The sequence below is a fragment of the Octopus sinensis genome, linkage group LG10, assembly GCF_006345805.1.
Source record: "Octopus sinensis linkage group LG10, ASM634580v1, whole genome shotgun sequence".
Lineage (NCBI taxonomy): Eukaryota > Metazoa > Mollusca > Cephalopoda > Octopoda > Octopodidae > Octopus > Octopus sinensis.
The window spans coordinates 57748472-57761007 of record NC_043006.1 but is presented as its reverse complement, the minus strand read 5'-3'; the positions used below and the strand labels follow the sequence as shown (position 1 = coordinate 57761007).

Genomic DNA, 12536 nt, shown 5'->3' with positions numbered 1-12536 from the left:
TTTTTTTGTATTTATTCTTTCATTTACATCAATAAACATGGTCAGAGGCACATATATTGCATGCACATATTTATACATGCATACATATGGTCTTTTATTCTTCAATTTGTTTGTCATTTGACTGTGGCCATGCTGAAGGATTTTAGTTGAACAAATTGACCTCAGAACTTATTTCTTGAGCCTAATACTTATTCTATCGGTCCTATTATATTTGCCAAAGGTGAAGTAAAGTGAAATTGAACTCAAAACTATGTTGTTTCAAAGCAAATTTCTTAACTACATAGTTATACTGGTGCCGGTAAATTTTTAAATCAAATTATCATTATGTAATTTCATATTAAATATCTCACCCATTAAGTATCTCCTTAAGTTTCCTCTTGAGTTTTGTGTCATTGAAAACTGTTTGCATACACTTTTGTAGTAAGCAGCCTCTTAAACAATGGTTGAGCCATGTTTCTGTAATGCTAGCATGTTTACGGCTGGCTTTCATTCAGTTTTTCTCTTTATCATTCTAAAACCAGGCCTCTACCTCACCACAGTATTATCTTAGCCCCCAAATATTCACTCAGTGGAATATTTGAAAATTTAAGTTTCTAAACTATTCCATTTCAGTTGGTAGATGCAAAATCAAACCATTTTAGGTTTACCCTTAGACTTGAGTGGGGTGAAATACTGAAGGGTGTTGTGTAATACTCGTAATGCTAATGTGTATGCCAGCATTGGATTGATAGAAATGTTAGAGCATCCAACAAACAGCTGTGAGATTTTGTTACTGCTCTTTACACTCTGTGTTCAAATATTGCTATGGTCACCTTTGTTTTCCATCCTACCAGGGTCAGTAAAATAAAGTACTAATTAAGTACTGGGGTCAATTTAAATGGCTATGACTCATTCTCCAAATTTTAAATCTTGTGTCTATGTTAATAAAGATTTTGTGATGTTCTCCAAAGTACAGCCAGCTGTCACTCACAAGCAGACATAGACACCTTCTTGGCTCCCTCATCCTTGACTCAGTGAAACATCCAGGATAGGAAAGGTTGAGGGAGAGAGGGTTGCACCAACACTTAGGCAGTACTCATTACAGATAATTAGATTTGAGCAACATGAAATGAAGTGTCCTGCTCAAGGACACAACAGGCTACCCAGTCCAGGAATCAAACTCACATCCTTGAGTCAAACACCTTAACCACTAAGCCACACAGCTTCACAGTTTTTAATAGTAACTCATAAATAGTGACCCATGGCAAACAATTTTTTAGATATTTAGATATTGCAAGGTTGTAGGCTAATAATCTGTTATGATTATTATGGGAATATTCAATGATGAGATATAATTGAAAGAAACATCTAGAGAAACCACTTGAATCTCTCCTAACACAAATGTCAATCTGTGTTTTATACGTGAAACCTTAGGTTTTCATAATTTGTTCTTATCTCTGAGTGATTACAGCATAATTTAAGCATTTTCCACCTACACATTAAATACGTCATTTGAAAAGAAAATTCTGTAGCATTATTTAGCATTTATTTATCTGAATATCAACTGATGGTAGTTTAAAATTTATTACTTCAGGTCTTTATAAATAATCATCAGCAGTATCTGGTTCCAACCAATTTAGAGAGGCTTCCTGCAGTGGCTTCTGCCTGTCAGCTATCTTACATTCATTACTCGACACAAATACAGATGATTTATGAAAGTATAAATTATATAAATTGAGAAGCTTTAAAACTGAACTGAAAACATTTAACAAATAGATTAATGACTGTATAGGTTGTCTGAACAAGGTTAGAAACCCAGTTCTAACTTAGATATTCAGGAAGGCGGATAATTTAGGAAATTTAATATGATACAATCCATTCTTTCTTTTATTGTGTCTTATTTTTTTTATCTTTTATCTTTAACTTATTTCAGTCATTGGACAGCAGTCATACTGGGGCACCATTTTCAAGGGTTTTAATTGAACAAATCCTCTCCAGTACTAATTTATTTTTTTAAGCCTGGTACTTATTCTTTCAGTCTCTTTGGCTGAACTGCTAAGTTTAGGGGATGTAAGCAAACCAACACCAGTTGCAAGTGGTGGTGGGGAACAAAAGCAACGCAAAGATACACTCGCATGTGTGCACAATGGACATCTTTGAGTTTCTGCCTACCAAATCAACTTACAAAGTCTGGAACTATAGTGGGAAAGTTGCTTGCCTAAGGTGCTGCACAGTGAGACTGAACCTAAGATCACATAGTTGGGTAGTAAGCTTCTTGGCCATGCCACGACGTCTGCACTGTTCATTATTGGTTATGTGTTTATTGCTTATAGCATGGTATTATACTAATGTTATTGTTGTTTAGCCATTGGTCAAGTTGAATTATGACCAAAGGTGTTGTAACCATAGGCATCTTGTCCACCTCACCATTTTTATAATCATTGTGTATGAAGGATTATATTATCAAATGTGTGGACTTCATTTTTAAAGATAGTAAGGTGTTAACTGAGAAAACTTTTGTTACTATATCTAGCATTGATACTTGTTCTTCACAATTACTCTTGTATTCAGAAATGACATCTTTTTTCCCAGTCATTTTTCATTTTGGAGTTCTTCATTTCCTAAATCAAAATCAAGAAGAAAATGGGAAAATTTAAAATTAAAATTAAAATTTGATCAAAATTGAAGTTAATTAAAAACAAAACAACGAAATAGAAAAGAAAACGAAAAATTTTGTTTAAATTTATATTTTGCAGTGTTTTTTTCCTGTGAAATATTCAGATGTATTTTTTTATATGCTTTGTGTTTTGATAAAATTCCAAAAGGAGAAAAATTCTAATTGAGAAGAAAAACAAAAGAAAGTGGAAACTAATTAAAAAACAACCCGAAAATAATTAAATTTTGATATCCAACTGGACTGGAAGAGTTGTTAAAGTGTCAGATAGATTCTCTTGCTGTATTTCTTGTGACAGCACTTTGAATTCAAATCCTGCTAAGGACTAACTTGACTTTTTTTGGTGAGTGGTGGGGAGTGATAAAGTATCAATCCAGGATGATGGTTGCTGGAACTGTAACAACATTGAACTGAATGCCTTGTAGTATTTGATCCAGCTCTTTGCATTCTGAGTTCAAATCTTGCCATGGCTTAGACAATCCATCCCCTGGTTTAACATCATTACCTGGCACTTTGAATGCTTTTAGCATAGTCCACTCTATAGCATAGTCCTCTCTATGCTTTGAGAGTGATAAACACTGCTTCCTCTCCTGACTAAAATTATGTTACTAGTTATTATTGTTATTAGATTCTGAAAGGTGGCGAGCAAATAGAAACCATTAATATGCCAGGCAAAACGCTTGGCAGTGCTTCTTTTGACTTTATATTATGTTCCAAGTTCAAATTCTATAGAGGTTGACTTTGTCTTTCATCCTTTTGGAGTCAATAAATTAAAATACCAGTTGAGCACTGGGGTTGATATAATCAACTTGCCTTGTCTCCCAAAATTCCAGGCCTTGTACCTTTAACAGAAAGAATTATTACTAGGATCTGAAGAAGTCTTCAAGTGTGCTGTTCATTTAACTTCAGCTACAGTGAATAGCACTTCAAGGCTTGCAACGTATTCTTTGTATATTTTATCAAAGCTTATAAAAGGATGTAACCAACATACATCTCTATTTCAGACAATCCCAGTTTAGCTCAAGCGTCAGTGATTATCTCAAAGAACCCTCATTTGATAATTGGCAGTGGGATGAAGCTGAAATGATGCTTTTATTGCAGTCCATGTTCATTGAATTGGATATTCTTTCCAAATTTGGCATTACGGTAAATATGGCTTTTATTTATTTTAGTTTCAAATTATAACTACTACAGAAATAACTTTATTTAATTGAGATGTATTAAAAATAAAAAAAACTAACTTTAAAAATGAAACAGTTAGAACAAAAGAGAAAATTATATTAATTTTTTGATACCAACCCATCCAAGACTCCCCCTTTTACCCAGATGCACCTGATATACCCTCATAGTGTATTATACCCTTTTACCCAGGTCTCTTTAACATTTTCAGCTTGTGACATACACCTCACAACACAAGCCCAACTGAAACACCCATTTAGTAACATACTAGCCTTCACCCAGTAACATACTAGCCTTCACATACTGCCCCCACCTCTACAGACCCACGCAAGATACCCAGCTAGTGACATATGCCTTCCACACAGACACAGCCTAGACATTCAGCTAGTGACATATGTACCTCCACCCAAACCCTGCAAAGTCCTCCTCATTCTTCTTTCATTCTTTCATTCTAGGCCCCATACGAACCACTATACCTAATCCTTCCTATGGAATTTCCTTCACACTCATATTTTTTCTGTGCATGTCAACAATATTCCAAATGACACCAACCATATATATATTGCCAATCTCACCACTCTGAAACAGATAGTGTAGATCAAGGCCTCTATCCCACTTTCCGTAGTAAACCATAGAAAACAAACTATCTTGGAGTTTATTTAACAATTAGTGTCAGTATACTTAATTTAGTAGGCCTTAAAAATCTAATTATAAATAATTATGTGCTGAAGAAAAAATAGCCATACCTGGATACTATTTTAATAATTTCAGGAAGTATAGGAGACAACTCTAGACTTATTTGCTGAAATTTTTGCTTTGCTGATGAGGTCTAATGAGCCTGAAACATAATTTAAATAATATTAATTATAAAAACTAATATGCCTGGTCAATCATACTTTACTTAATTGCTGATATATGTGCAAATTGTGACTCTGGATAATTAACCTCAGTGTTTAGTTACATATCAAGCTTTGTTTGAACACTGGCATTGTAGATAAAGGATTGAGAGTTTGTTCATTTCATTAATTCCTTTGACCCCCATGTGAAGCATAGGGCACTGACAAGAGACCCCCATCTGCTTTGATCTTTGGTAATGAATTGCAGTTGTTTCCAGGTGTGGCTGCCAACCAGTGCTCCTTCTTTTGGCTTTCACAATGTTGATTCATCTGCAGAACCAATCTCGTATGTTCTCTGTGTTTCAGTCGAAATGTAGAAAATTGATAGTGCATAGATTCTAATCCTATACCTACCACCCTCCTTTCTCCTTGAGACTGGTTATGACGGAGCGGAGTTTCAGAGTTCATGTTTCTGCCAAAATATTCTATGGATAACATAGTGGAGTTACTAAAATCTTACTCATGTTTTAAACCAAGAGCTTTCAGTATTCTAATCAGCATAAGGTCATATGATCAGCTGAAGAATGAGCATTTTGCACATCGCAGTTGGTGCGGCTGCACAGTGTCTGTAGGTAAGACACTAAATAACCCAGTCCATGTAGTTATCAATAGGGAGGGCAAGGTGTCTAGTTTACTGTTCTAAGCAGCAATACTGGATCCAATCCTCACTATGTTTATAGCTAGTTTGTTCTAGATGTAGTACTCAAAAGTTAAATGAAATGTTACTACTAGTTCAGATATGCTTGCTGTTATTCTCAAAACTTTAGTCTTCAATGATACCCCTAAACTAAAATGGCTTTGTGAGGGAAGGGGTGTCTCTCTTCTCCTTATATTCTAAGAAGGAAATATGTTGTTGTTATATCTCTTTATTCTCTTTTACTTGTTTCAGTCATTTGACTGCGGCCATGCTTGAGCACCGCCTTTAGTCGAGCAAATCGACCCCAGGACTTATTCTTTGTAAGCCCAGTACTTATTCTATCAGTCTCTTTTGCCGAGCCGCTAAGTGACGGCGACATAAACACACCAGCATCGGTTGTCAAGCAATGCTAGGGGGACAAACAAAGACACACAAACATACACATATGTATATATATATATATATATGACAGGCTTCTTTCAGTTTCTGTCTACCAAATCCACTCGCAAGGCATTGGTCGGCCCGAGGCTATAGTAGAAGACACTTGCCCAACATGCCACGCAGTGGGACTGAACCCGGAACCATATGGTTGGTAAGCAAGCTACTTACCACACAGCCACTCATGCGCCTCTCATTTAGTTTTACTGAGTTAGTGAGTTCAAATTCCGTTCTGGCTAACTATAGCTCTGATATTTTTCCATTGATAGATAACAGAAATCTATTTGGGAGGGCATCTCTCTTTTGAGAAACCCATGCTATTGTTGCCAAAAAAATCACATATCTGAAACAGTGAAGCAGCAACTGCTACAATGATGCATGCATGCATGTGTGCACACACAAACACACATACACATTAGTCCTTTAATATATTGTAGCTTCCCTCTGTCTCTATCATTGTTATAATGTTCCTTGTTTTACCAAAGTAGCTGACAGTCTAAACCTACCCCTATTTCCCTATTGAAGCCCATCCTGATTTATCTTCTCCTCGCATCCTCTCACTTTATTCCAATTTCCCTTCTCTGACACTGCAAACCTTATAGTACTTCTTTTCTACCTTTGTTTCCCCTACATTGAAACTTGAATCCTAACATTCCCACCAATCTGGAATGGCCGGTAAACAGTTAAATTAAAACCAAAATCCTCTATGATCATAAGTAGGGTTGACTTGGAAGCCAATCACCTGCAGCAGCATCAGAATAACCCTTTAAATGTTGAGTAAATGATGTACACTTACATTTTTGGTCAAGAACTCATGTTTTTCATTTATTATGAGAGGTTACCAAATTTTCTGTAACATAATTAAACTAGCTAAATATTAATTTTTGTTTCATTTAGTTTTTTTAATAACTTTCTGTTTTAAATTATTTCCCTTGCTTCTTCCCATCAATTTTCTCCTAACTCTTGTCGTTAGTCAAAGAAATTATTGAAACCTCGAGTTGATCACTCATCTTTTGAATTTCTTGAAGAACTCGCCCTTTTTTTTTTCATTTTAAAAATTGTTTTTCTGTATTATTATCCTTTTTTAAATTTCCTAAACTGTGTTAATGTAATGAATTTGTGATTGAAACATTTCTAATATTGAAATATTTCTAATAATAATGATGAAGGCTAATTAAGTCCCTCTTTCTTCCAGCTGAGTGCCCTGCAAACTTGGCTCTGTGAAGTCTACTTGCATTACTTTGATGTTCCATTCCACAATTTTAAACATTGTTTCATGGTGGCACAAATGGTAAGTGTGTATAAACAGATGGTGATATTTAATGTTTCAGTATAGTGTTAGTGTGTTATATATTGACTGTACTGTACTGTATAGTATCTCTATGCGTAGTATATATGACATATAGTGCACACTTATGTATAATTTTCTTGAGGATTTTAATGTGTTAGAAATGGTGAAGGAAAGAGAATAGAATAAAATATATGAACTTAGTTCAAAAATATATTTGAACCCTTCCTATTGTTGTTCATCGCACATTAATATTCAATTCACATATTCCATATATTGTTATTGCTGCTGTTGCATCAATCTCCAGGTGCTTATTTCTTTGTTAGTTCTTCTCTGTCCATAAACCTGGTTTTTATAGTTGTGCGTCAATATAAGAGACCTGAGAGATTCAAGACAGAAGTCACCTGAACAGATTTATATTTGGTCATGGTTTATGACAGTTTTATTCAATCTATTCCCTTTCTTTCACCTGAATATTCCATTTCTAACATTCTTTAATATTTTCAAGAGAACTATTTTACTAAAAACAGCTGGCATAAATTTTATATGTATACCTTATTTCTTGACTGCTGTCATCGTTGACATGAGGTTATTCAAGAAAGTTCTTCCCAATGGCCCTGCAGAAGAATAATTTATTTACTGAAAATTCTTGTTTCACAAAAGGCAAGAACTGCTGAACTGGTTGGCTTCAATTTCTTTGTAGTTTAACCACTTCCCCTGTTCTATGTTCAAGGATGCAATTAATATATTAGAGATGAAATATTCTAAGAAGTCATCACCTACAAGAAAATGTTACAAATTTAGATCAAGAAAACAAATAGGAGGATAAAGCATTGATTACTTTCATAAATTTTTCTGAAATTTCTCTCAAAGGAATACTACACTAGTCCCCTTATATCTGGCTAACATAGCAGTCTTCTCATCTCAGGTGCATTCATCTCAGGCACATAGTCATAAGCTATTAGATGACTCCTTCTTAAAAGTTATGAAGGCTCAACAGAAAATCTACTCTTATTTGATGGCAATGATAATGGAACTAGCAAAGGGCAATACTATATTATTGTACACTCACTCACAGGACCTTCTATAGTTCCAGTATTTAAGAAGAAACAGTGTCTTTGCTGTAGTAAAAGACCAACACTGTAGATGAAACATGTACCCTACAATGAACTCTGTATGCAACAAATATAATAAAAATGAGCACTGGGTTAATATTTGTCCTGCAAAACAAATTTTCACCATATCATAACCTAAATGTCACCTTTAAATGAATCACTGCTCTCACCTTTAACAACCAACTAAAATTGTTCACATTCCAAGAAAATTAAGAAAAAGACACCATGCTATTAAATACTCTTGCTTCAGTACCCAAAGTCATCCATCTCATATATGCTTCTACCACTGACTTAAAGGTCAAGGCATTAATTGACACAAACTCAGATAACATCTTCATTTGCAAAACACATTCTAAATGACAATATCTTATTCAATAAAACTATTCATAAACCCATCACTCTTGTAAATGTATTAGAATTTCAAATTTGTGGGTCACTGGCACAATACTTGTTAACTAAATTTAACTCTTGACAAAATGCATAGGCTTCTCTCTTATTACAATTTCTTTGAGTACTTATTCACTGTGGAAAGGACTTGCCATCACAACACTCGCAAAAAGATATCAAACTGAGAGGTAAACTTACCTTGATAACCTTATGTATGGTACTGTCTATTGTATAGAGTAAACCTTATAAGTTATTTTCTGGAGTATTGCAACTCCGTCAAGATTCCCCTTAGACACAAGTCATTAGTGTTGAGATAGCTAGATGCTAAAGGATGAGTTAGCTAGGAAACTAGAATGCTAGAAAAGCTCAACATTTTGTATAAAAGTATGGCCAGAGGATCTAAAACTAAACTAGTAATAGACTTCTTTAACACAGTTAATATTTTTTTTAATCAAGAAGAAATGGTAATGCCCAATATAATTCCTATAACATCTTTCCTCAGTGATGTCTTAATTCACATTGGCAAACTGCTTTACATCTGAAACACTTCAGACCTCTGATCTCCCTTTCACAAAACTTTTGCAAACCTCTTACTTTCTGCTGCTTCCCTTACTGAGTATTCCTGACACAAAGATTCTCTTTTAGTTACTTGATATTGTTTTTTGCTTTCTTCTATCCTTCATTCCTTAAATCTAGTCCATATCATAAAATTTTCAATAGACACATGGCTAAACTGGCCAACTCTACCTAATAAAGGGTAAAGACCCCCTTCAGTTATGAATGACCAAGGGATTGCACTTAGAAAGTTATCCTCTATGGCACAAGTCTGGGTAAGATTATTTATGGAAGACCAACAGTTACCCATGCATATTAGCCTCCTCACCACTGATGTTATCCAAGGGAAAGGCAAAGGCCGATACAGCTTGGCACCAATGACGTTGCAACTCATTTCTACAGCTGAGTGAACTGATGCAACATGAAATAAAGTGTCTTACTCAAGAACACAACACACAGCCCAGTCCTGGAATCAAACTCACTACTACATGATTGTGAACCCTGTGCTCTAACCACTGAGCCATGCACCTTCACCTGCCTAATACTGCTGAATATATATACCAGGATTTAGCTGTAATACATTAATCAGTTTGGCTCATAATGCTACTGTAACTGACAGCACATCTAATATTGCAACTTCTAGTCACCTAAATAACTACAATGCAATATCTACTGGAAATAATCAACATATTGATGTTCCTGATTCCAATAAACGTACTATTAATAATAGTGAAGCTGAACTCATCATATCCACTAATGATCAAGGTAACTTTGCTCTGTGTAAAAAATCGCTGTGTCCCATTAATAACCAATGCCTTAGGAAAAATATATAAGTGCTCTGTCACTGCTCTTGGTAAAGAACGTTTACATTAATGTTTCTTCTTCCTCATTTGAGTTTCACTGGAATAATCACATATCTGCATTTAGATATATAAAAAAAGGTTAATAATACATTTCTTGCTAAATTTGTATATTCTCTCACTGATAACACTACTGAATTTAAAATTGCTTTGTGTATTTATATGATGCACATCCATATAAAGGTGGCAGAGGCTGGTGGGGGCTCTGTGTATCTGAGGCATTCCATATTAATAAAATAAAATTGAATATTATTAGGTGCAGGTGTTGGCTGTGTGTTAAGAACCACATGGTTCTGGTTTCAGTCCCACTACATGGCACCTTGGGCATCTTCTATTATAGCATCAAGCTGACCAAAGCCTTGTGAGTGCATTTAGTAGACAGAAAGTGAAATAAGCCCATTGTGTGTGTGTGTGTGTGTGTGTGTGTGTGTGTGTGCATGCGTGTGTGTGTATTTATGTCTGTGTTTGTTCCCCACCCCCGACTGCTTGACAACCGGTGTTGATGTGCTTAAGTCCCTGTAACTTGGTGATTTGGCAAAAAGAGATTGATAGAATAAGTACCAGGTTTTAAAAAAAAGGCTTCCTCAAAGCAGTGCCCCAGCATGGCACAGTCTAATGACTGAAACAGGAAAAGCAAAAAAAAAAAAAAAAAGGGATTATCTATCAGCATGATGAATTGATTGTAAGATACCAGCACCTTAAATATAAATCATTCATACATTCAAACTATACCTAACCTGAAATTTAATCATTATATTCTCACTAATAGACTTCATATCCTAGATTAATGCTTCGAATAAATTCTATACCTTGGTTAATTATAATGCAGTCATACTTAGGAATGGATAATGTGTCTAAATGTGTTCACACATTCTATTTGTATAAATACTTATCACCCATTAATACCATCACCTATATTTAAATTGTTCATGTATGTTAGCTAATTCTCTACCTTAGTTTACCATAATTTAGTCTTACCTTAATTGATAATGTATTAAAACCATATCCAAACATTCTACTACTTGTATTACCTTGTTAACTATCATTTATTTTCATCTTAGTGATAGATAATATACTGGATCATATGCAAACATCCTGCTATTTGTGAAAATACATATCTTTCATTGATGTTAGCGCCTTAAATTTAAATAATCCCTATATGTTAACTATACCTAACTTTACACTTAATTATTAAGCTTGCACTAATAAAATTTAACCTTGATGAATACAAATGTATAATTCCCTACCTTGGTTAATCATAATTTGGTTTCATTTTAGTAATAGATAATGTATTAGACCAAATGTAGACATTCTATTTGGAAAATACTTAAGTGTTTCAGTCTATCATATCTAATACCTAACCTTTTTTTTTTTTTTCATATTATTGAAGCTGCTGCCCTATAATGGTTTCATGATTCTGTAATTCTACACCTTCACACTTCTATGTACTCCTGTTTACGTCTATCTTAAACATTATTTCCTTTTTATTACTATACATAATTCATTAAATCTGCTCTTGTAATCAAGACTAGCACTATGACCCTGCGTTGCCGGGTCATAGTGCTAGTGCATGCATATACAGCTGTGTGCATGCGCACATACATGCAAGTACTCTCCAAATCTCTGACCAATCACATACAGCTAGCTGGCATTCAATTAACGTATCAAGTTTCAGGCATTTTGATTGGGTTTTGGATAGAAAATTCACAAAAAAGTCACTTCTATTGATTTTTTTAATGGCTTTGCAGGGTGACTGGGGAAATCTAAAGATGTGCACGACCACCCTTGGACGGTTTTGAATGACCATAGAAAGTGCAAGCCCTCTAACTGAAAATCTATGGATTTATATAAAGGACACGCACATTGACATTTTGCCGTTTATATATATAAAGATTAGCTGATTCAATCTAATTGAAGTGTTTACTTTATAGCATTTATATCCATACATTTATATATGAACCAGTATGCATGCTTGTTGTATTAATATATGTATATCTATATATTTGTACCTAAATGTATACCTGTGAGTATATATGCATGCATATACATATCTTTATTCTGATACATACATATATATATATATGAGGTGTAGTCAAAAAGTATCTGACCATGACTTTTTTTTTGCACAAAATAATAATGTGTGAGCAAAATCTGCATGGGTATTAAGTGGTCATATCCTTCCTGAGCTTGTGCAAAAATTTTCATGTCTGTAGGTTGCACTATTTGCCTACAGTGATGCATTGAGTACAGACGTAAAGCGTGTGCTGTGCAATTTTTATTTTTGAGTCAAGATGACCAAGTGCATTGAGCAAAGATACTGTATCAGACTCTGCCAAAAACTTGGTGATACGCAAGCCCAGACTATCAGGAAGATTCAGAAGGCCTTTGGAGATGATGCTGTGGGAAAGAACACAAATGAAGGAGTAGAACAACCAGTTCAAAAATGGCCACACCTCAGTGGACAGTGAGCCATGTTGTGGCTAGACAATTAACAAAGAATACTACCTAGAGGTTCTTCGTTGCCTTTG

General features: G+C 34.7%; 1 protein-coding gene across 1 annotated transcript in view; it reads left to right on the top strand.

Moving 5' to 3' along the window:
• The window catches only part of LOC115216444 (high affinity cGMP-specific 3',5'-cyclic phosphodiesterase 9A), a 211931-nt gene that overhangs the window by 178670 nt on the left and 20725 nt on the right, over positions 1–12536 (top strand). The window contains exons 6-7 of the mRNA XM_029785783.2: positions 3658–3799; positions 6999–7094. Coding sequence (XP_029641643.1) covers positions 3658–3799; positions 6999–7094 — 238 coding nt within the window. The remainder of the gene's footprint in view (positions 1–3657; positions 3800–6998; positions 7095–12536) is intronic.